This window comes from Balaenoptera borealis (assembly GCF_965194805.1).
Source record: "Balaenoptera borealis genome assembly, chromosome: 12".
Classification (NCBI taxonomy): Eukaryota; Metazoa; Chordata; class Mammalia; order Artiodactyla; family Balaenopteridae; genus Balaenoptera; species Balaenoptera borealis.
The window spans coordinates 68,941,993-68,967,228 of NC_138869.1; the positions used below are offsets into that span (position 1 = coordinate 68,941,993).

Genomic DNA, 25,236 nt, shown 5'->3' on the forward strand with positions numbered 1-25,236 from the left:
TCTGAGAGGGCCGTTTGTCACCGAGGAAGACAGGGCTGCAGCTTGGGGAGCCTTGGAAAGGACTGGGCCGAGCAGCAGAAACTTCTCAACAGTGGCCCCCCCCAATGATGCCCTCAGACCCCTTCCTCGGGCTAATCCCACCACCCCACGCTGTTCCTTCTGAAATCAGAGTCGCTGAAAAGGGGGCTTGGCCCTTCAAAGCTGAGAAAGGGTGCAGTGCAGAGCTGAGCTGAGACGCCTCGCTCGGGGCTTTTGTGCCGGGCGCTCTCTACCATAAAGGAAGAGGCTGGACATTGGGGGCCTTTTGTTATTTCTTTATTTTGATCTCCCTCCTGCTGTCCAAACAGGGTCACAGAAATAGAGCCTTGCGTTAACTCCCTTCTCAGCTTAAAATGAAACACGGCAGCGCGAAAATCTTGCACTGAAAACCAGAAAAATGAAAAGATGGGCTCATTTTTTTTCTGAGTTGTGTTTCTGGGTCCTTGACTATCAAGTTACCCACCGAGTTTCCAGCTAATGGGAGGATAGCAGGATGGCGCTCACGTGCCAGTCGGACCTGTGTGGATGGGCCGGCAGGGTGGTGGAGCAGCCTTCCTCCCAGGCTGAGAAACGACGGCCCCGTCGCATGGGGCGCGGACCCCCAATGGCAGCAGCTCGCCCGCTGCGCCCCCAGGGTAGAGGCAGTGCTGGTGGAGAGCGGCAGGACCCCCAAAGCACTCCCAGCAAACCCCTGCCTCCACTGCAGGTGGGGGACCCCCACGTGTCCCCCTGGCTGTGCTGTTCTCCCCAGTGACCGGCCCAGAGGAGACAAGTCTGCCATCGATGTCAACCTCCTGCCTCCTGGGAGACACCATCAGCTGCCAAGAGGCCCCGTCCAACCTCACCCGCCTCTTCCTTCCTCCCCCTCCCAGGGCTGGTGCTGAGCACCTCAGGGAGCCTCTGGGGCCTCGAGGGAGGCAGAAGTGGGGCCGGAGGAAAGAGGCTCTATTGGCCCCCACTCCTTGCCACCCACAGGAACCAGGCGTGCATCTTGTGAGTTCACCCTGCAGGGTAGGTCGTCACACCGTGTTATAAACGTGGAAACCAAGGCTCCGAGGTATGTGGTTTGCCCGAGAACCCGTCACAGGGAGGCCGCTCCCACCTTCTCTTCCAGCTGACCTCTCCCGGGCCAGCGCTTAATAACTCCGCATGTTGCCTCTCCTTACACATTGCTTTGAGGGGAGAGGAAAAGAACCACGGACGAGAAACACATCCATTTTTAATAAATAGTTTATTTATCCAACAGTTTCAGCCCTGACAGTGAAGCCTGTTGCAGTTTCTTCTTCTGGCTGGAGCCTGATTATGAGACTGTTGCGTTGCCACGGCGCCGGCGCTCGGATTCCAGCCCCGCCGATCACCCAGACATCAGAGGAAATGAGAGAGAGTATTGCTCAAATGAGAGAGACTGGCGCTTTATTAAGGAAACAAAAAATACCAATAAGACCAGAGAGGGGTGCTTAACGCCCTTTGGAGGCAGCTGTTCAGTCTCCTCGGCTCGTCCCCTCTCCCGCCCGCCGCGGACAAGAACTTGTGGGGATGCTGCTCTGATGGAGAGGCTCCCGGCCCTTAACTAATAAGGCCCCCGCGGAGGTTTCCGGAGGTCGCTCCGCGTGCCGGGGAGGCGCTGGCGGGCGGGCGGGCGGGCGAAGGTCCGCGCAGCGGGGTCGGTCCCGGCGGCCAGCAGGGGGAGGAGGTGCGGCCACAACCCGCGCACTGAAACCACTGGCTGAAGTCCCCGGCAAAGGGCAAAGTACTCGGGGTGGGGAGGCGTGGTCGCCGTAAACTAGGCGATCTTTGCCCATAGGAAGTGCGAGGATCCCCAGGTCCTGGAGCGCGATCGGGTGACGCTCCGCGACTGCAGGCCTGGACTGGGGAGGCCGCCTCCGGCGGGGCCTCCCAGATGGGGGCTGGCGGCGGCTCGACCCTCCTCTCCGCTCTTGGGGGAGCGTCCTCGCCGACTCCAGGTTCCTCCCCGGAGGCCACCCTAGCTGCTCATTCCTCCCGACCTGAGGCCCCGCGTGCCCAGGCCGCGTGTTTAGACAGTTCTCCTACAATACTTGTTCTAATTTCTAGCACCTTACCCCTCCGGGATAAGAGGCCCAATCCAGCTAGAGGACAGGCTTTCTCCCCTCACCCTCGAGCTCCCACGTAACACCCCCCCGAAGGCACATGACCAAGCTGCTCCCCAACCCCTGCCGTCCCAGCCGCCACCCCGACCCACCTCCCACGGGCGCGGGGCACGCCGAGCCGCACACACTTGCTCTGCAGGGGCTCACGGCTGCTGCGCTTTTATCTTTTCATAAAAAACCCTTCTCCCCTTTCTGCCAGCAAAATGGGGCAGAGAGGATAGGACCAACGCAGAGGGCAGCTGCCCACCTGGCCTTCTCCCCTGGCCCTTTGAGGAAGCCCGCGCTTTCCTTCTGAAAGCTCGTCTCTGAAGAGTCTCACAGAGACACCTTTGGAACCAGTCAGGAGGAGGGTGAAGTCAAGGCAAGTGTGAACTCAGCACCAGCAGGATGGTGGCCCTCTCATGCCCCTGGAGGGGACTGGCTGGGGACAGGCTGATTGGGAACAGGGCCCCGCCCAGGGTTTATCGCTCTGAGTCAGAGAAGGAAGAGGGCTTAGTCCATCTCCACACCAGCATGTCTTCTCCGGCCACGCGGTGGGACTCTGTCTGGATCCGGGATTCGTTGGAGGCCAGGAACTCCACGGCCCGGTCCCAGACCCGCTTCATGCGTCTCCTGCAATGAGGGGTGGGGGTGCAGGCTCAGCAGGCAAGCGGCACCCTTGGCCGCTGTGCCCATTGCTGCCAAGAGAGGCGAGCTGGTCTCTGGATGCCCTCTGTACAAAAGGGGGCACAAAGCTCCAAGATCCCACACAGAATTTATCTGCGGGAAGAAGAGTGGTCAGGTACTAACTGGACTCCTGCAGAGGAGAGAAATTTCTTGGGCCCCAGAGAAATGATTCCTCAACATTCTCTGCTCCAAAAGCGTTCAATTAAAGGGAGCTGAAAGGGGCTGGAGGCCCGCCCCCCCAGGTGTCCAAGTGGGAAGACTTGCTGGGACCCATTACTGCTACAGCCCGGCCGGGCGGCACCCCGCCTCCAGTGCAGGCTGCATTTTAATGCCTCGTGTGGGCTAATTAGAGTGGCCACTGGGCTGTTGAGCCCAGACTCCACAGCACTTCAGGGGATGGGGATGAACTAGGCATCCAACCGGGGAGGGCAAGATGCTGGAGCTGCTTTTGGAACCTGAGCCACCAGGTAGGGCCCCTTCGCAGACACCAGAGTTCCTGCTCTGCCGGATCCCTGGGGCCTTGCACCCCCTCGGACAGCCCCCTTTTTCCTCGTTCCCCCTCCAAACTAGACAGGAAGATTCCAGGGCAGTGGGGGAGGACTTTGGTGAGCCCCAGCCTCCTGTCTGACTGCAGACCACTCCCCATCACCCCACATGTGCAGAGTGAATGTGGGTGTGTGTGGAAGCAGGGGGTTCAGCTGGGGGAGTGCAAATGGAGGGAAACTCCCAGGGTGGCCCATGTGTCAGGAGGCAGAGTGGGGTGGCGGGGCTTTCTTCCCAGGGGGTGAGGTCCTGCTGCCAACCAAACCCCATGGCTGTTCAGCAGCCCCCACTTGGCTGGTCTGGCCCTGGCCACACAGGCCCTGGGGGCTGAGCTCCTCACGCCGGGTCCCTGAGCGGGGGCATCGGCACTGTGTGGGGGCCGCGGCCTCACCCCCAGCCCCCTTCCCAGGCCGCCCATTACCAGGTGATGTACAAGCCGGCCCCCTGTGTGCCTCCCTGGACAAGCTCTTCAGACCTCCCCCAACCTCCCACAAGCGGGCCCTCATCCACAGGACAGTGTGCCCACGCAGGGCCCACAGGAGCTGATGGGTCCTTACGAGTCAAGAGCTCGGATACACTGACCAGGTGGCTGAGCCTCCTGGGTTCACGGACAGGGGTCCAGACCCTGAGGGGCAGCTGCCTGCCTGCAGTCTCTGCTGATGCACAGGAGCTGAGGCGTGGTGGCTCAAGCCCCCGATAAGCTGCAGTGCCACTTCCTGCTCTTATTAAAATGACCATGCGTGCTGCCCTTTGATGAGGGCTCAAGTGCTCCGTGCTGCCTCGGTGAGGTGGGAGGCCACCTCTTTGACACCCTGTTCCCCTTTCCTTAAGACCTGCCACTACCTAATGGCACATATTTTCCTTACGCATCTTGTCTTCTTTCTCCCCAGAACCAATGCTCCAGCAGGGCAGGGACTTTTGCTTCTTCCTCTCCCCATCTCCCCATGACCCAGTAGAGTATGACATGCAGCAGGTGCTCAATAAACATTTGTTGAGAAAATGAATGAACGATGACCTCTCTTCAACACAGCCCTCTGCAAGGCAGTGGGATTATCTCTGTGTTACAGCTCAGACAGGGCGTTACCCATGGTCACATGATGATGAATTCTGGCAGATCCAAGAATTAGGAGGGAGTCTGGATCCACCAGTGGCCTCCCCGAGAGCTGGAGGGCCGTGTGGCAGACTCATGCTGGGGACCAACAGCTAGCACAAGCCCCACACCGTGGTTGGTCTGCTCTAAGCTTCCTGCCTGCCACTGTCCCGGGGGTGGGGTGGGCATGAGAGTTATTAAGCATTTTCACGTTTAAAAGGGGCCCTTAAATGCTCTACTCTTCCAGTTCCTCTTGGGTTGACAGAACGGGGTGACCTCGACCACAGAGCCTGGCACTGGGAACACAGAAGTGGCACCAGCCCTGGGTCTCTGAGCAGGTTCTTAACCTCCCTGTGCCTCAGTGTCCTCATCTGTAAAGTGGTATCCTCAATGTACTCCCTCCGAGGGCCATGCTGAGGGTGGAGTGAGTGAGCTGCACCTGTGCAGGGCTCGGAGCAGTGCCCAGCTCACAGCGAGCACCCAGCGAGGGTGAGTGCTTAGCACCATCCGAGAGAGGACGGCATCTGGCCAGAGACTGCGGCAAAGTCTGAGGTGACACCGCAGCGGGCCCCGCTGGCTGCCTCCTGGGACTCTGTCCCCCAACTCTACCCTACTCCTGGTTTTGTCAGGGATCTACCCAGCATCCGCAGCCCATTTGGAAGGTGGTGCTGGAGTCGTGCCTGACAACGGCCTGCCACCCCCTCCCATGAGCCGTGCACCCTGGAAGCTGACCCCATTCACTGCTGTGAAACCATGTTTCCAACTACGTGAGTGTGCCTTTGTGTATGGGAACTAGACCATGATATCTTAGGTAAGATGTGTTTCTGACTGTACACCATGATTAAAAATGTTTGAAAAACAATCTCTTCCTCCTTGCCAGTGACTGATTCAAGAATAGACAAGTAACCAATTCTGGCCAGTGGAACCTCAAAGAGGTGTGTCCCCGGTGGCTTCTGGGAATGTTTTCCCTTGCTCATGAGAGCAACAAGAAGCCCACCTCTCCCCTGCTGGTTGTTGCAAGGCAGGTGTTGCTCCGGCTAGCTGCTGGCCACCATCTTGTGACCACCAGGAACTCCAGCCAACCAACAACATCCACAGAGGGCAGGACCATGAGAATCACAGAGCAATGGAATCAGAGCCCTGACTGTTCTGTGCCTGGACTTCCATTCATGGAAGCCCATCAGGTCCTTCCCTGCAAAGCCCCGCGGGGAGGGGAGGGGTCGGGTCCTAGGGCTTGCTCCCCAAAGCACCCCAAAGCGCCATCTCTACAGAGGAGCGGGGCCATGCTTCTGTACCTCTTGTCTGCACTCTGCCTTAATAAGCTGATGGCAAGAGGTGTGGATGGCGCCCCACCTCCCACGATCCTGGGGCTGACCTGCCCCCCTCCCCGCATGACTGACTCGAAGCTCTGGGCCTCCCTCTGTGGCACTCAGGGGGGCCCGCCCCGGGTCTCACCGGCTCTGCGGCGGGATCAGGGAGTCGCGCACGTGCAGGATGCCCACGTATGGGTAGCGCTCCATGTCCTGCTCCCAGTCCACGTAGTGGTCTTGGACCACATCTGCACGACAGAGGGCACTGTTTAGGGTGAGGGCCCTCTGGCGGGAGCCAGCAGCCCTTTCACTGGGGGCCACGCACCTATAATCTTCTTCACCATCTCATACATGGCCTGCTCTTCCTCTTCCAACTTCCGCCACCGGTATTTCAGGAGGATCAGGAGCCCCCACAGAAAGGCCAAGCCTGGGAGGGAACAAAGCACTATTAATCGTGCACATCACCTTCCCCGGCCAGGCGCCCACTGGCTGTCTCACTAGGGCAGGTCACTGCGCTGGAGGCTGAGGGGGTTCCGAGTACCTACTGTGTGTCAGACCCAGGGCTAGCAAGCAAGAAACGAAGGACTGGGAAATGCAGAGGGAGGACAGGCTATTAAGTGATCATCTTCCTCCCGACGGCTGTCACCACAGAGGCCTCCCCAGCCGTCCGGATCTTGGCTCCTCCCAACCTTATTCTGGGCTTTCATCTCCTCCCTTGTGAACCAGAACATGGCGTTTCATACATATATACATGCCGGGTCCTTTGTATTCCAGATGCTGCTGCCGATAATGATGTCTGTGCCTGCCGGCGTGGGGGAGGGAGCCGTGTGCACGCCCAGACGGCCTGTGATTTGTAACCCAGCTCTCTGCAGAGCTGGTGGTTTCTGTGTTGCGGCCTTTGGCCTTCAGAGACACCCCAAGGCCTCTGCTCAAAGACAGCCCCTCATGTCGGGAGACTCTGCTTTGCCGCTCAGCACCCTGGGCCCTGCCTGTTTTCACTGGGCGTCTGTAGTTCCTGAGGAGGTGCTTACATTGTTCAGGGAGTAAAATTAGGCTAAGCTCCTGCTGGGTCTCCCCCTCGGAGCGGCCTGCGGTCTGGGGTGCCGGAAAGGACAATGCCCACCTCCAGCCCAAGCCAGCACCCTCTCGGGGATGCTGATGGCCCCCTGCCCCAAATCCAGGATGTTTTCTAGTTATCTTCCTGCTCCAACCACCCAGTCTCCAAAGGGAAAGACGACCCAGGGCAGAGGCTGACTGGTTCATCTCCTCAGTTTCGTTAGACAGACCTCAGGTTCACTAGGCAGAAACGAACTCCGAGAGACCGCATCACCCATGCCCAGAAGTGTTGCTGAGCTGGGCTCCCGGGAGGCGCAGTGGGAGGGGCAGGGTGACACGGTGGCAGGACTTACACCAGAAGAAGATAAGCACATTGGTGACAGCCGTGAGCAGGGCGCGGCTCAGGCGGCAGCCAACACCCATGCGGGGGCGGGCGGACTCCAGGCAGACCACCTTGTCCACCGTGGTCACCAGCTCGGACGGGTCTTCCCCTTTCAACCTGAAACAGGACACAGGGCTGTAGACACGTTCAACAGCTCTGAGGAGCCACTGTATAAGCCTATCAGCGGAAGGAGGAGGAAGGCGGGGCTTTGAGGTCTCCACTTGCTCATAAAATAGACTCGCTATCCTGGTTGCACTCTTTCCAGAAATTTCCCACGTTGGCTACTTAGAAAGAATAAAACTTTAAAGACGGCAGCAGGCTTGAACCCCTGCTGCTGAAGTGACGCCTCCCTCTGTTGGGTCTTTGACAGCCCCTCTCAGCATGTGGAAGATTAAACTGTAAATTGGATTCCCCCCTCCCAGCACAGAGAAATGGAAATGTTTACGGAATCACTGGCTTTGTGCAGCACGGCAAGAATGGAAACAGAGTCTGGGAGGGGGTGCCTTTCCTCGGTGATGAGGAGCCACATAAGCTGTTTACGTGCAGAGACCATGGGGTGCCGCGAGACTCAGGAGCACAACATCGCCAGGTTCCTGGAGGCCAGACCCCAGCCCCAGCGAGGAGGCGTCAGGACACACGGGGACACTGCCGACACTCCACCTTCTTCCAGCGAGGCAACAAGCTCCTGCTCTGGATTGCACAGCCGAATGGCTGGTGCCCAAACTGTCCGGATTTCTCATGACCCACTTTTTTTCTTTTTTTTTAATTGAAGTATAGTTGATTTACAACCTTGTGTTAATTTCTGCTGTACAGCAAAGTCTCACGACCCACTTCTAACACTGGTCGTGGGAGCCAGGCTCAGCTCCCCACAGGCCACCCTCCTCAATGTGAAAAGGCAGTGTCATCATTCCTCTGCGTTAGCAGCTTCAGTGCACGCTGCCGAGGATAAAATCCGTGTTTTTTGCCTTTCCAACACACAGGAAAATCGCTCAGCCACTCAGGGAAGTTTCTTTTTTTTTTTAAGCCAACGAATTTTAATCGTGCCATGCATCCAGTTATCAAGCTTTAGGCTGAGCTGCCCGAGGGGCTTCTGCTGGATGCACTGCTGATGGAATTAGTAATTTGGGTAGATCAGAGAGGAAGAGAACAAAACCCTAGAGTGTGCTTTAATATCAGCAGCTGTAACCTGAACAGAGACCCCGACAAACCCTGAAGGGTGGGAGGGGGCGATGAAGCGAGTGTCTCTCCAGCAGGGGACTCCGCTATCTGACAATGGCTGGTGCCCGCCCACCCCTGGGCCGAGCAGCCAGATAGGGCCTTTCAGGAGGGTGAAGGGCACTCTGTCTCTGCTAACCGTGCTCGCCAGAGACAGAAACAGGCGAAACTGCCCAGTCGGAATAAAACCTAGTCTTTCCTTTTGCAATTTCCATACTGAGTGAAACCAACATACAGAATCATTTCATCTACAAATGAAAACTAGCACCAAGGAAAGGAAGTGCAAAAAAATGCCATCTCCAGCAAACTGTGCGGGGCCAGTGAAGGAAAGGGGTACAGACTGAGTTACTTGAAACAGGTTGAGCTGGACTGCCAGGAGATCACCCTGACACCTGGATTTTTGTGCCTCATTTTGAAACTGCTCCTTACACTGCATTCCTAATGCTTCTCCTTCCGCTGCCCAGCCTTCAGGCCTGGCCCAAGACGACTTGGCTGGGAGACCTGCCCTCTACCTCCCGGCCTGAGACACCTTGATGGGCGATGACAGGGCCTCAGGTGCTTCCGGACGCCCCGCCCACACTCACCAGATGCCCACGTCCTTGTTACTGCTCAGTATCCAGGTCAGTGCGGCTTCAAACTTGGCGGAGGAGCTGCTGGTCACATTCTGTGGGAGGGGGCGGGAGGAGATTAGTCCTCCATCTGGGCGGAGCAGTTGGAGCGATATTATTCTGCTGCTAGATTAAGGAAGCCCTCTCCATGTCCTCCGCCTGCCCCAAAGCCCTGTTCTGCTAAATGCCCAGCAAACTGGCAGGAAAGAAGTCTGTAGCTGATGATACCAGAGAAGAGGCTATAACCAGAGGAGGTGATGCGGAAGAACACACAGGAAAACAATGCAGGTCTGAGACAGCAGAAGCATGTAATTTTCTCAAGGAATGAAGCACCAGGCCAGAGAGCTGGCAGCTCATCTGCAGTGAGATGAAAGAAAGTGTCGGGGTGGGGGCCCTGCAGCCAGTCCCGGCTGTGTGGCCTTGGGCAAGTCCCTCCCCTCTCTAGGCCCCAGGTTCCTCGTCTGTGAAATGAAAATTGGACGAGGTGACCCCTTAGGTTTCTGCCAGTTCTAAAAATCTGTAATTCTGTCATCCTGAGGCCACACCAAAAATCAAATGGACTCAGAGCAACCCGGACGGTAATCCTGAGGGGAGAGAATGACAGGTTAAATGTCTTAAGGCTGCTGAGAAGGGGGGAAAAATGAGCCAAAGGAAGAGCAAGTCACAGGGCCACTTAAAGAAGGGGCAGCGGCCCACTCCGGCTGGTCAGGAAGCAGCAGGTCAGGAATGAGCTGCGGCAGGCCTGGCTCTGGCTCACAGCTCACCTTGGGCCCAGTCACCCCATCACCGCCTTAACTTAAGGTAGCCTAACACTCAACTGAGTTAAAAAATTTTTTTTTTTTAAAAAAGGGCAAGCAAACACAAAACAAAAAGGGAAAAAAACACGCAGGGCTTGAAAGATCAATACAAAAGCACCAGGACCTCCCGGGAACGGACGCACACTGCAGCCTACTTACTGCTATATATTCCTGGGCTTCCATTACAGGAATGCATTTGCTTTTTAGCTTCTCTGGATTTCCACATTCAAAATTACCTAGGAGGGAAAAAACACACATTCAAATACAAAGAAGAGGTGAAAAATATTTACCCTGAAACCGACTAAAAACTGCAGCAAAAATCAAGCCATCAGCTCTGATGGGGAACATGTGGCCCGGCGGCTCCAGCTTCTGTGGGGCATCTTCACTCTGCAGCAAGATCAAAAGCCACTTAGCTTGGATCGATTCCAGATCATTAAAACCTGACCGGCAAAGCAGTGCAGCGATTTGCATTAAATGACTAAAAAGCTGCCCAATACCAAGGTCTGTTTGCAACTGATCCCTAAAAGGATCAGACAGACAGCTTCGGAAGGCACTGGGATGGCACTATAAATAACCGCAGCCTGGGAAAAAAGAAAGGCAGGGAGGCTGTTGCATTGCAGGGATTTTGACCCATGACACAGGCAGGTGACCTAGAATGCCAGGTTTTGAGGGGCCCTAGGGAGGGATGTCCAAAATGCTCCATGGAAGAAGGGGTGTCTATGTGCTGGGACCCCGATATGGTGCTCCAAAGCTCTCTTCTGAGCACCCTGGGTGGCTGGCTCCCATCTAGGATGGAGCTGGGAGCCTCCCCTTTAGTCCTGCCCAGGCTCCCAGGCCCGGCCCAAGGCCCAGCCCCTCTGAAAAGCCCCCAGCCCTAGGGGCCTCTTGTTTAGCCAAATCGGCTGGACCTGGGGCTCTGCCACAGCCCTTGGCTCTTGATCACCCACAGTGGCTCACCCACCAGGTGCTGCTTCACCACTAGACCCCTTGGAAGCAGGGACAGTGCAGGGCTGGGCCCGTACAAGATCCTTAACCCCCATACACGGCCTGACTGCCCTTGACCTGGCACAGCCTGGGGGCTGCGATGGCCAGTCTGTGTGTGTCTGTGTGCTGGGGAGGGAGTGGCTGAAGATAATATTTAAAAAATCTTGAGAATGAACTGAAGCCTGCCCCTCACCCCCTAACACAGCCAAATCCTCCTATTTCAAAGTTGATCTCGTCCTTCTGGGTCCCCTGAGAATCAGTTGGCTTCTCCTGTGCTCCTGCCCCAACCCAGATCACCCTGCCCTGCTTAGGCCTGCCAGGACCACTGCCAAGGTCTCCTGGGTTCCTCCTCTCCCCTTTCTCATCCATGTTTGGTCAACAAAGCTTTAAAATGATTCTGCTTAAATGACACTGCTCCACTCAAACTGCTGCCACATTTGTCTCCCTGGCACCAGGCTCTCCGTCCATCACTCCCCTGCTCAAAAGCCTTCCCGGCCCTCACTGCCTTCAGAAGGGACCCGCGGTGGCCTGGCAACCATGACCAGCCAGGGTGGGACTCACTTGGCCTTTCCAAAGTCCATTCCCTCTGTTTCTCCTTCCTCGTGAAGCTGCTTCCATCTCTGACCCTATAATTTCCTGCCTCTCTGGCCCCACCTTTCCCCCACAAATACGTAACTAATCCCACCTGGGCTTCAAGGCCTGGCACAGATGCCACCTCCCCTGTGACGCTTTCCTGACCACTCTAGCTAAAAGGCATTGTGCCTCCCAGAAGTTCTGGCCTCTTGGTTCTCATCCAATGGCATTTTATACCACCCAGTGGTCAGGGGGGTAGGTAGCCTATCTCTTCTACTAGACCGCAGGCAGCTGTGGGCAGGATTCTGGGCTGAGTCACCTTGTATCCTGCAAAGGCCAGCCAGTGCCCTGTCCATAGCTGACCTCCAGCAGGAGGTGGGGGGAGGGAGTATAGCTGAGTACAGAGCCTGCACGCCCCTGCGGCCTGTCTCATTGAGATGCATACCCTCAGGGCTGCCCCTGCCTGGCTTGTGGGAAGACGGTGGGTACCAGGTCCCTTGATGGCATGAGTCAGGACCACACAAGGAGGGTGGGACGGAGGAGAACTGTCTACTAGGATCCAGTTTAAGAGCAGAGTTTCTCGACTTTATATCCTGGGGGTCTTAGTAAAATTCAGACTTTGATTCAATAGGTTTGAGATGGGACTAAGATTCTGCATTTCCAGTAAGCACCCAGGTGGCACTGACGTTGCTGGACCTTGGACCACAATTGAGTCACAAAGGTTTCAAACACACCCTCAGGCCAGAATTTATACGCCAAGCACCTGGGCGTATAACTAGATGACTGTAATACTGTGAGCCCCAACTCCTACCTCTCCTCCGAGGAGCTCACAGAGGCCTCCCTGACCACCCCAGTCTCCCAGCAGTCAGGAGGGAGGAGGTGGCAGAGCTGAGGACCACAAGACTGGCGCTGAGGACTGAGGGCCCAGTACAAGTCCACCCAACCTTAACTTCCCGGCGACAGCCTTAGACAGGGTTGGCCCTACAGGTGAGAGGCGCCCCTTGAACCTCCCACAGACTGACGTCTGGTTCTCGCGTCAAGTACACTTAACACAGGCACAAGCCCTGAGCCGTCACCCACGTCATCAGTGATTTGGAGAGCCTCCTGGATGCCAGGTGTCAGGCAGGACACAGTATGATGCAGGTGCCATCTCTGGCCTCAAGGAACATGTTTACCAAAGAAAACAGTGGGGGAGCCTTCTGGATGGAGGAGATTTCAGGGGGGCATCTAGAGAACAGCACTTGGCTTTCATTTGGTTAAGAAAAGACAGACCCAAGATCATTCAGTCAGATGGGGAGACTGAGGCTCTGAGATGTCAGGGACTTGTCTGGTGTCCCACAGCCAGATGGGGACATGGGACACTAGGGCCCTGGAGGGCAGGACGGGCCTGAAGGTGCTTGGCCCACCGCTCAGACCGCTCCACCTGCAGAGGCCTCTGCACCGGGCCGGGCCGACCACCTGGTACAGGGAGGCCCTCCAGGTTGGGGGACCCAGACTCTGAGAACACCTGAGGCCCGGGCCCTTCCAGTGCAACATGGACCCCCAGGACATTAGGTGGGGGGCATCCCAGAGAAGGGGGCACATCTGCTGAAAGGCCTGTGCACGTGCCAGGACCCCTGGGATCCTTCAGGAACCTATGCGTTTTGCCCAGATGCAAGGCTTAAACAAGATGCGTCTGTGTGGGGAGGCGGGGAAGGCGAGACTTGGCTTCTGAGCGTGTCTTCTGGGAGATGACACGGCATCTCAGCCCACAGCCCGCTCATGAGGAGTCTTGGGCCTCGGGAGACCTACTCACCCGCTTGGATGGCCAGGAAGTTGTACAGCTCGTGCAGCAGCTCCAGCAAGGCCGCCTTCTGCTTGGCCTGACAGAACTGGAAGGGCACAGGACAAGCGGTCAGCAAGGAGGGGTGGGTGAGGGGGGCCTGTCTGTCTGGTTTTAAATGTTCAGCTGCACCGTCAAGGACTCAACAGCAAGGTACACCTCATACTTTAAAACAACAACGACAACAAATTCTGCAAAGGGGTGGGCCCAGGGATAGGGCCGATAAGTACTGGGTTAACTGACTGAAAAGAACACCGTAAAAGCAGAGGCAGATGGACAGCAGATACAGTAACTAAGGGTCCACCATCCTGGAGGCTCCTGGGCCTCTGCCCCGTGGTCGCCGTTGGAATAAAGGCCATCGGTGGGGCCGTGGAGCAGGGGCGGTGTGGTTGTGGGGAAATGCAGGAGCCCAGCCTCCTCGGAGGGAGGAGCAAACACTGCACGATGCAGTCTGGTCTCCCCCGTGGGCCATTCCTGTCCGTTTTTGGAGAGACAAGTGTCTACAATCTGCCTGTGGATTGTCTACTTTGTGGATTATCTGATGCAAATGTTTAATCTTAGACTGGGTTTCCTTGGAAATGGAAAATTTCGAGGAATCTTGCAACTCTAGGGAGAAAATAAATGTCACCTGTCTGAGAAAATCAGAATATCTGCACATTTACTCCTTCGGCACCTGTAACAGTGGGGACACCATTTTGCTAGACTTACTGGATTTGGAACATTTAAAAAAGACCGCTCTTCCTTGAGAGTGGACGACAGGCCGGTGCCATGCTGAGTGGTCTATACGTGAAGGAGCACTGCATCCTCGCTGCACTCCTCACTGTACCCCAATTTCTCAGGCTAGGGGCCCAAGGTTTAGAGACCTTAAGTGGGCCACCAAGAACCCACAGTTCATAGTAGATGGTGGAGCCACTTGGAGTGTGGCCAGTCGACTCCGAGCCCCCACCCCTCGAACTCCAGGCCTCTTCTGGGTTGTCACTGGGCAGAGCCCTGCACTGGTAGTCGAAGGTCTGGGTTCTGGACCTGGCTCTGCAGCTACAGAAGGAACCAAGGTCGTTTTCCTTCTCGGGGCTCATTTGTTGCCCTGATCTAATTTGGTTTCTAACAGTCTCAGAGGCCAAGATTTGTCCCTTCACATGGCCTAAAGACCCTAATGCCTTTACAAGGTATGAAATGATGCGACCAAGATTTACACACACGACTATAAATGTCCAGAAACAACTGACATGCCTCCTAGTAGAGTTAGAAACCCCAACTACTTTTTAAATGCTATTTAATGATATGGGAAAAGTTGATAATTAAGTGTCAAATGTAACTAAATATACAGAGATCCCAATTCTACAGACACACATACACAGAGACATAAGGTGAGAAGGAAATGCTCCCAAAACGTTAATGGTGATCATCTCTAGGTCTCAGAATCACAAGCGATTTTTGTCACATTTGTCTAATTTTCTAAACATCTATTATTGTCGCAACCAGGAAAAAAAAAAAAAAAGCAGTAGCAATTAATACTGTTCCAAACTCACAGACATTTAGGCAAAGTAGAGCTGATATCACCTAAAGGACAGAAGGTACCAGACCACGAGACAGCCTGATTAAGACAACACACCCACTCCCAGCCCATCCCCAGGGTTTCAGCAGGACAAAGGCAGAAAGAAAAACAGTCACAGTCAGCTGAGAAAGGAAAGAATATGTGTATCTGAAACCCAAATGCCCCTCTGGGTTCTGGGTGAGCTTGAGCCACACAAGGAATGAGACTCAGCAAGAAACTCACCCAAGCTGAGAAGCACCTCCCAACCCACCTGTTCCCGTGTCCACCCACCCTGAAGGCCAAGGGTACCCCATAAAATCTCAGCTCAACCGAGCCCAACACTGCAACTGAAGGGAGCCTGTGATGTCGTGGCGCAGGCCCTGCCTGTCTGTGCTCGCTGAGCAAGTCTTTAGCGAGGACCTGGATGGTGCCCGACTGGCTCACTCAGGTGGGGCCGGGCGCGTCCAGCGCAGAGGAGCACCCCGGAGTATATCTGTCATTCCGTCTTGGGCCTGATACACTCAGAGGTGTGAAGGACCAAGAGACAGAAACCAGGGAACCCGTTTCTAAATAAAAGACGAATGAAACTAACATCACCAGAGAAGTCTTACAGAAAAAGTATTTTTGGTCCCTGTTTTTGTTTTCAGTCTTCAAAATTCTAGTTTCCCCTTCTGGCCATGGTTCTGGGCTACTTCCTTCAATCATCAACTGCAGTTTTTATGATAGAAGGCAGATTATACTTATTATGAGTCTGTTTTCACAAAACAATAGGGAAGCAAAGACATCTGGTGGATGAAAGCAATAAATACGTGTAATAAAAACAGCCCGAAATATGACACAGCAGAAGTCAAAGGGAAATAAAACCGGTTGTCTGCATCAGGATGTCCCTTTGTTAACGCAGATAAGAGAGTCAACGCAGGGGCCTGGAAATATCTGTGGGTGGTTACTTTCCCAGCCCCCAGGCTGCCAGAGATGTGCACTCAGGGCTCAGGGAGGCCAGTCGTTGCACACTTAATAATTAGACTACTAAGTCATGCCCTCTGGCAGCACAAGGCTCCTCCTGGCAGGATTTATGACCTGAAAACGTACTGCCTTGTATCTTCCCCAGACTACCACCTGTACCGGAGCACCCCAGCTCCTCGGTAATGCTGTTTTCATGACTCATAAATGGATGGGGCTGCTCACCTTCCCCAAATATTATTTGTAGGGATCATTAAAGCTTCATAAAACAAATCTATAGACTAAGAGGGCTAACTCCACTTCAGATGTGTTTAAAACAACTTCCCGATGACATTTCAAATCAGAACAGCATTTTCAGAGCCACAGACGTACAACCGGAGAATGTGGAATTGAGAACCTGGCCTCCTGATGCTTAAAAAGCTGCCAGCTCTTCCTCCTGAAGCCAGGGGAGCTTGAGAGGTCCCTCGACCACAACCTACTGCATCCCCCCAGATCGACTTAGGCAGAAGATCAAAGTCCTTAATGCCGCGATTGATGGGAGAGTTCCCATAAGGAGCCGGAGGTTGGATCTTGGAAGCTCAATTCTCTCTGTTTCAAGTACTCCTTCACTGCCACAATTGAGTCTGACACATACATCACAGAACACAATATGATTCTGGTACATTACAGGAAGCACTCCTGAAAGTGATCCTATTAGATCTTTTTCTGGGCAAGTTTACCTCCTGATGGAGGCCAACATCCTTGGGAGGAAGAGCAAAAGCTAGAGAAACCCAAACTCACCTCATCTGTTTTTGTCTCACAGTCCACTGGCAATAATTTCACTGAGACCAAGAAAAGAAACAGAGGAAATTAAAAGTGTGGGTTGTGGGAAAGGGTACAAAAAGGGATCACTCTCAAAATTCAGGGTAAGTAAAACATTACCAACATAAAGGGGGGGGGGATTAGAAAGGTGTCATCTAAATGAGGCATTTAAAAAATGGACAGTAAAAAACGTAAGAGGTTCTTGGTCTTGGATTAGGGATTAGTACACCTGTGTTCTAATCCCAGGGGAAAATGATTAGCCACAGGATACTAGGCAACTATTCACTTAACCACTCTGAACCTCTGTTTCTTCATCATAACATGGGATCACTAAAGCCTTCCTTGCTTAAATCAGACTTAGTCTCAAACAAGACAACACATATGATGGTTTTATAAATTGTACACGTTATGTTAAACAGGGATTAATACTATCATGGGAGGGGAATTCCAGGTAAATCCCAGTATCTATCCAGGAGCTACTGTCTTAAAACATCTCAGCAGTGAGTACGACAGTATACCATTTTTTAATGTCACCAATGTAAACAGTTATAGTTAGTACCAGTACAGTACCATGACACTCCTGGGTCTGCTTAATTTCTCTAGCAGGTGGATAAACTGCTCTCATAGTCAAGAAATTATTTGGGTGTGTGCACGAGCCTGGGATCCCCGTGCCCACAGACTTGTTCATACACCCAAATATCCATCTGCTGCAACAGCTAACACATAATTTAGCCTTTCCCTGCATTTTGGCTGTTCCTGCTAGGCGTGGAAAGATGTGGCCTGGGCTAAAGGCTGGGAATAGTATTAATCACAATCATTTTTTGCAAAGAATATTAAAAGTCAGTGAACTAGAGTCATTTTATACTTAAATTTATAAAGAAATGGTCTCTGTGCTGTTTGCTATTAGCCTAGAGCCCAGAATTATGGAAGAAGCAAATTTTCCTTTTAGGAAACACAAACCCTTAACTATTCGTTAACATACTGTATCCTGCAGACTTCTTGTTGGCATGTCTTATCACGGAACTACCTGTGGACAGAAGCATGGCTGGGAACATCCTTGAGTCACGGGACCCTCTCTTTTAACACACCCCAAGAAGGTGCTGCAGTGATAAATGCCATCATTTACATCAGTTTAAACTCTTTAAAAGGCTCTTCCACACCTGTGTCAGAGGCAGGGCTAGTATAATCTTCTGACAAATGAGGGTCCTGTGGTCCAGAGAAGTGGAGTATGTGGCCTTTTTGGTGCTGCAAAGTTGGGACCCCAACCAGAGCCTATCTGTGAGCCGTGACACCTGGGGTGCCTTCAAACGGGCACTAATGTGTGAAAGAACAAAAAATCAAAAGGGAAGAAAGAACTCAAAAGCAATGGGGGTGGACCTTTAGAGGGGTGTGTTAGAGGGCTTTCTCTGGAGAGGGAAAATAAAAGTGACCACAGAACGATTGCTTCCAGCACGTAGTTGAACGGGAGATTAGTAGGGACGGCTAGGGCAGAAAATGAGAATAGGAGAAAGTGAAGACAGAAATTATTGCAGATGCAGGAATCCCAGGCCTCTCCTCCCATAACTGGAGGAAGGAAAGTCAAAGTCTGGAAGGAAGAAGACGGCCAGAGACATCTGACAAGGCCCGGGAGTGTTCAGCCTGGCGCTGAGAGGACTGGGGGGAGTGGGGGAGATCGTCCTGGTGGACACACGCGCGCTCAAGGCCCTCCCCTGCGCCGGCCCGGGACGTACTGTTGTCCTCCGCCTCCTGCGGCGCCGAGGGCTTGCCCATCTTCACCCAGAGGATGCCCAGGAAGACGAGCAGCAGCCCCAGGCTGGCCCAGAGCAGGAGCCGGGAGAGGCAGCGCTCCAGCCGCCGCCCCACCTCGGGCCGGGCCCGCGCCGCGCCCGCCTGGCCCGCTCTCGTCGCCCGCAGGCCCGGGCGCGGGTCGGGGCCGAGGAGGGCGGAGGACAGCCGCGCCGGGGCCGGGGACGAGGCCCACCACCGACGGACTCCGTGGCCGGGGCCCGGCGCGGCCCTGTCGAGTGGCCGGCAGTCCTCGTCCTCCTCGGAGCTGCCCCGGACCGAGGCGCGGCGTCTGAGCGGCGCGGGGCGGGCGGGGTAGGCGAGGCCGCGGCTCTTGGACCAGGAAGTGGCGGAAGCCCCGATGTCGCCGTAGGCCCCAAAGGTCGCGTAGGCCGGGCCCGAGGCCGGCGGGGAGAGCCAGGGCTCCGACCGCAGGGAGGACGCGGCTGGCCGGGCGCGAAGCGGAGCCTCCTCGCGCAGCCGGGCCTCCTCCCGCAGCCGCTCCTCGCCCCTTGCCCGGGCCTCCTCCCGCAGCCGCTCCTCGCCCCTTGCCCGAGCCTCCTCCCGCAGCCGCTCCTCGCCGCGCAGCCGGACCTCGCCCCGCAGGCGGCGCAGCTTCTTGCGGTAGACGTCCCGGGTAGTGTCGGTGATGGGTCCTGGCTGGAAGCCCAGGGCCTGCAGCTCCCGCCGCAGCTCCAGGTCCGAGAGGCCGGCCATGGCCAGGACGCCACCCCCAACCTGCCCGTGGCGCACACTGCACCCGGAACTGTTCCCGCCGGCGACCGCGGCGGAGTAGGCGGGGCCCGCGCCATGTTGAGAAGGTCCATATTAATCGCCATGTTGAGAAGGTCTGAACAGCACGATGGGCGGGCCATGATGAGGAGGTCAGATTCAGCCTCCAAGGCTGCCATGTTGGGGAGGTCTGAGGGTTTTTGGCGTTTTGTTTTTGTTTTCCTTTTTTCTTTCCCACCTTGCTCAGTCCTTCTCGTCTGTAAGAGCAAGTGCTGTTTATTTCTGAATCCTCCTCCCCTTGCACAGTCCCTGGCACGTGGTAGGCACTCGATAAAGTCATGTTGATTTAATGGATGAATTACTTAATGGTAAGAAATAAAATATTGCCTGCCATATCAGTAAACTAGGGATCTAGCCACCACGTTACAGTCACCCCCAATGATGAGCCCTGAGGGAACTCAAGAAGGAAACAAGGGATGCCTGCCATCTAGCAGCCACTCCCCACAGTGAAGCTTGAGGAAACTCTGGAAAACACAGGATACTGGCCCCAGATAGCTGAGGTGCAGGTGAAAGAATGGTTTCAGTGAGCCCAGACTCTTGCATCTTCCCATACATAGAAAAGTGCTAAATTCCTTAACTTGAGTCATCTGGTTTTCTTTTATTGACAGTTATCTTTTGTTCCAACTACCTGGTGTTGTTGCAAAAACTCCTATATATCCTGACTGCCCCTCTTCCCCTTTGGAACCGTTTTCTCAGTGTTATATGAGAGGCTCTCTCCCGGGCTTGAAGTCCTAAGAATGTCTGCTGAATAAAACATAACTCTCAACTTTTAAGTTGTGCATTTTAGTCGACAAGGGTGAAAGACAAGCACTGCCGAGAGTGGGGAGATGGAATCCTTTGCTTCTCTCTGCGCTTGGGGACCAATGCGTTCAGGGAAGGGCTTTGTTTGGGTTGTGGCGTAGACCCCAGGCATGTTCTGGGACCTGGTCTGAACTAAGGTCATGGTTGGCAGGCCTCTGTGTTTTCCTGGCTGTTCACTCACTGACATTGAGCCCTAAGGGGCTGCAGGCCCTGCCCTTGGCCAGATGCTGGCAGGAAAGGAGCTCCCGCCAGAGGAGGACACTGCATCCCATCGTGGGGGCAGAACAAGCAAATGCCCTTGGCCTCTTAGGGGCAGTTTGAGCCTGTGCGAGGAGGCCGTGTGGCCGGATGGTGGGATTTTCATAAGGAGAGATAGATAGGAGAAGACCCCAAGATGTAGTCTTGTGTCACCTGTGGATTTAGGTAGGGGGTTCTTGAATCCAAACTCCACCACTATTAGATGTGCGATCATATCTAATTAACATTTCTAGCCTGTTGGCCAGTAAACCTCATAGGACTGCTGTGAGGATTAGAAGAGGTAATTTGTATAAGGTGCTCAGGACACATGCTCCATAGTGTTTGCACTTAACCCATTTGTGTGCAGCGTCAGTGCTCTGTAGAACCTCCCACCGGACAGAGAAACCCCTAAGGGAAGCATGGGGAGTGGTGACAAATGGAAGTAACACTGTGGTCTTCCTTCTGCCTCCCACTCCCTCTTTGTATTCCTTCCACATCGATCATCAACTGCCTTTCCCAAACACTTATTGCTGGTCTCATAAGTTCCATTCTCTTTCTAACCCTCCAATTCAGTTCTCACCTTCCCCCAATCTCGCCTCCTCCTCTATGGTCCCGTTGCCCACCCCCACCTTGTCTCCCCACCCTGGGTCCCTGGACAAGTCACCTCTGCCAGCGTTTGCATTCCTGCCACTTGCTCTATCACGGAGCATTTATCACTGGCCACATTGCGGGGGAAATGACAGCCTCCGCTTGGTCAGGCTTCCGAGTTAGCCTCGCCATCTCCCCCGACTTAGCTGCTCCCATGTGGTGCGATTTCTCTCACCAAGTGTTGTTTTCCTTTTCTCTGCCTGTGTTTGCATGGAATACCATGAATTTGATATAGTGATTGCCTAACACATATACCACATAATAGTATTTTCTTTCTTTCTGAAGCACTGTTTGCATGACAAATGAGTTGGTAACATTTGTGCTTCTCCTTGCAGCTGTGCAGTTCAATATATAAAGAATGAGCCTTTCAGCATCAATACTGGCCCCATGTATTCTAAGAGGGCTTGAAACTGATGCTTAAACAAAGTTAATGTTACAGCATTTCGCAGAGTTACAGTCTATTTCCACACAGTGGATCTCGGGGCGATTTTAAAAAATACCAAAACGGGGCCACCCCCGGGGTGGTCCCCAGTGTGGGCTTTGTCGGCTTTCCTTGTGTTTGGGGTCCCGGCTGCTGCTACATACACCCAGGGCCAAATGACCCCCAGCCCTCCCCTAGTCCCACCCGAACCCTGTTGTTTTCCCTTCAGCCTCAAACCCATCATGTTTGCAGCAGTGCCCTCCCTCCCCCCATCCCCCAGCGCTCCACCTCTGCCTCGCTGGGTCTAGCAGGCCTTTGGGGTAATGTGCCACCACTTAGAGCATATTTGCCAATCATGCTTCCCTTCCCCATCCCTCCAAGAAGAAGCCTCACAATCTGTTTGGAAAATTCAGTCAGAAAAAAACTCATGAGGGACTTCCCTGTCAGTCCAGTGGTTAAGATTCCACGCTTCCACTGCAGGGGGCACGGGTTTGATCCCTGATCAGGCAACTAAGATTCCACATGCCGTGCGCCACAGCCAAAAAATTTTAAAAATTAAAAATAAAAAAATTTAAAAAAAGGAAAATTAAAAATAAAATAAAAGAAAAAAACCTCATTAAAAAAAAAAAAGAAAAAAGAATAAAACCTCATGAGTCAATCGTTCCTCCCAGGTCTCGGGCCTCTACATTTTCCTCCTGAACTCCCCGATCCAGTCCACCCCTTCCCTGGATTGATAACCCTTCAGGGTCCTCCATCAACATTCTCTGCCCTCAAAGCACTTTTACCAGCTTCAGTGAAGTCAGTTTGTTGCCCATCAGTTTGTTTTATCCACGTGACCGTCCCCACACTTCCGACACTGACCCTCAGGTCTTCCCCTCCGAAGGGCTCCATCTTAGTGCTTCTTTGCCACCACCGCCCGTGTCGTGTTGGGAGCTGCCCACAAGGCCCCTTTGGACCTTCTCAGATCTGCCTTTCTGTGTCTCTTCTAGTTCTGCCGCTGGGCCTGTCGAGTATGGGAACACACATTTCCAAGAACAGGGCAATATTGCAAAGTCAACGGCTGTCCTGTGTGCCCTCCTTTCTCATCACTTTGTTGTGGCTTTTTTTTTTTAAGGTGAGCAGCTCAGGCTGTGGTTGGTCTTCCTGATTTCTTTAAGTCAAAAGAGGGAAAACAAGCTCCAATGTCTAAATCTACTTCGTAACCACATCCACACATTTAGTAGAGATGAGGGGCCGCTTGGAGGATGCTCTGGATTCCCAAGGGGCTGCCATGCTGCCTGCTGTCCTGCCGACCTCTCTCTGTCTCGGCAGAGCCTTATAATAATAACAGCCATAAATCTTTTAGTGGGTTCCTTTCTCATTCTCTTCCTGCGAAAAGCCCTGCACACATTTATCAGGTCCTTAAAGATGCTCCGGACCATGGACTTGCCCTTGATCCACCTTGTCCCCGGCCTCGTCGTGCATCCCTCTTGTCTATTCTGGGCTTCCTTCGAACCATAGCATGGGTGGCGTTACACCGTGGTGGGGGCACTGGGAGAGTATGGTTGGAAAGGGGGACGATGTGGGTGCAATTTTTGGCTTAGATTTGGACTGGAACGGCCCCAGCTCTGCCCAGCATCTTGCTGCCTCATCTAAGTACCCTGACCTATCTCTCTAGGTCAATGAAGGGGCAAATAGAGTCACAAAAAAGTGTCAGAATGGGTTTAATGAGCAGTTATGTTACCTGCTTTTCATCAGCAGCCGAAAATTAAACAAGACTCTCACTCTTTTGGCCACTTTCACACCTTGGTACCTGTGGGTAAGAGTTCCTTTAGAGGCATGGAATACATTCCCCAATGTCAATAATGAATTGTGTATGAAGAAAAATGTAATGCTTTCAGAACATTTTCTTTTGGGCTTTGTCCATGATTAGATTACACTAAATTATAGAGTACAGATATCAGGTAATTACTCTTTGCTTTTAAGTATTCAATTTCATGGCAAATCCACGTAGCTCAGTAATTATAAAATCACACCGACGTGGTTACCAAGAAAATACCTCATCATCTCCATCTTGTGAAACTAGGCTCAGGTCACCCTATAATTACCCGTGGTCCTAAGTGTAAAAGTACATTCCAGATGAAAACGGGTAATCTGTAACTCTCTGTAATTGCCAGGTATCTGGAACGATTCTTGTAGATTTTGCTGGATAAATCTCAGCCAGACGTTGAGAAGCCGCATCCTCGCCCTACTGGTTCCTCTGGGCACTTTCCCTGTCTCTGATGCTGGCTGGGTCCTGGTCTAGACATCCTCTAGCTTTAATCAAGAGTGTGTCTCTCTTTACTTCTGTTTTGTGAAAGCATGGTCATTTTCTCCTTGGCTCAGCTCAGAACCTCCCCAACCAACCCCCCACCGCTGACCCAGTTTTAATTTCTTCCAGTGGCAGGTGGAGGAGGAAAACGAGAGAAGAAAGGGGCCGACATATCTAAACAGGCAGCCGGGGCGCTGTGCGTAAAGAAGCAGGTGGTGGCTGGGTCCCCGTTGTGGCTCATTACTGGGAAGCACTTCAGAGGCCACCGGGTGAGGGTGGGGGACCTGAACTCTGAACTCTGAGCTCTGAGCTGAGCTGAGCTCTGAACCGGCCTGTTCTGCGGAACCGACAGCATCCTCACACTTCCTAGGTGCTGTGCTTGCTGAAGCAATTCCCATTTAAAAAGACGCAGACCATCCGGGGTGAAATCTCCTAGGTGTCTCATTTCCCTCCATAGCACCCATTTCAACCCTCAGGAGCTTCGGGAAAGTTCCCCAGAGGGTGCTGGGACCACCCCCACCCCCCCCCCGCCCCAGAAATGGGCGCCCCCTACTAGGGGTGGGGGAAGGTGGTCTCACTGTAGGGGCAGATCTCAGCAGAGGGCGAGGAAAAGACGCGAAATCTGTGTTTTCCACAAGGAAAGAGACAGTGAACATTTTGTTTTTTTGCTTCTTGGAGAGCGTTACTGATAACGGAGGAACTTGGTGGAACTCGGAAGGGCGAGGAGGAGTTCTGGATCCAGTTCCTCCAATCTCACGCTTTATAGCTAGATTCCTGTGGCTTTTCCTCCCTTCACGTGCCCTGCTGCAGCCCTCTCTCCCCATTTATCAGCGGGTGTCTGGGCAGCATCTCCTGGGATCCGGCAGCTGTGCTTGGGTGGATCAGTACGTGCACTGGAAACTGTGTGAACGTGCTGTGTGCAGGCTCTGGGTCCCGTGTAAGCTTCCTCGAGGGGCATTCAGAGCACCCCAAGCGAGGGTCCTTTTTAAGGGCTGGAGTCGTCTTGTTCTGACTGTTATCCACGGCTAAGCCCTTGAAGTGGCTGGGGCGGGTGGAGATACGGAATGGGCACTGTTGTCTAATTGCTAGTAACTTATGGCTGGAGCTTGGGTTCCTATATGGCCCCCGTTTATAAATAAATGAACATTCATTAGCGTAAAATTAAATTAGAATGAAATTTCCCATCCAGTTTTGTTTAGAAGGCAGAAATAAAATGGGTTGGCTGTGTAATTTTGCCATAGATGCTGGAGCATGTAGTCACAAGGTGATAATGATAATAGTAATTTGCTTTTTGCTGGTGCCTGCGTCCCCAGATCTCAAGGCAGATATTACCACCTTGCTTTTGCAAAGGCTCATTGAGGTTAAAGGGCTAGCTGGAAGTTACCCAGCAAGGGGTTGAGCGCAGAGGCCTTAAAACGCTCTGGTCCATTAGACCTCGAGTCAGTAAACAGAAAATGGACCAGGATTCAGGAGGCCTGAGTTCCTGTGCTTGCTCGGCCACTGACTCAGCACATGGGCAAAAGATGCCGTCTCTCCGGGCCTCAGTTTCCTTACCTAGAACGGAAGGGCCGGCGCAAATCTTCCGATTCCGTGGGTCTCAATTAATATTTGCACACAGAACTTACAAAAGGCACATGCTTTGCTAATATACGCACCAGTTATGGCCAAACTCTCTCTGAGCTTTATTATTTCCCCCTTTATGGCATGACCTGACTCTGACCTTTGGAAATTAAAATATTAAATAAAAGAGTCA

The 25,236-nt window shown here is 53.5% G+C and overlaps 1 protein-coding gene across 5 annotated transcripts; it reads right to left on the reverse strand.

The window, feature by feature from the left end:
* Positions 1–1,253: 1,253 nt before the first annotated feature.
* Positions 1,254–19,843, reverse strand: LEMD2 (LEM domain nuclear envelope protein 2). Of its 5 annotated transcripts, XM_082346792.1 has the most exons (11): positions 18,817–19,843; positions 18,240–18,780; positions 16,489–16,529; positions 13,188–13,263; positions 9,995–10,071; positions 9,015–9,094; positions 7,187–7,332; positions 6,103–6,204; positions 5,923–6,025; positions 2,678–2,780; positions 1,254–1,450 (listed from the first exon to the last, which is right to left on the reverse strand). In XM_082346792.1, the coding sequence occupies exons 1-11, from the start codon at positions 19,009–19,011 to the stop codon at positions 1,394–1,396; spliced, it is 1,521 nt and encodes a 506-aa protein (XP_082202918.1). In that variant the 5' UTR covers positions 19,012–19,843; the 3' UTR covers positions 1,254–1,393. The 5 variants fall into 5 exon arrangements, with proteins under 5 accessions (XP_082202918.1, XP_082202916.1, XP_082202919.1 ...); XM_082346790.1 differs by having other exon boundaries at positions 18,240–19,839; XM_082346793.1 differs by lacking the exon at positions 2,678–2,780 and having other exon boundaries at positions 18,240–19,840.
* Between the last annotated feature and the right edge of the window lie 5,393 nt (positions 19,844–25,236).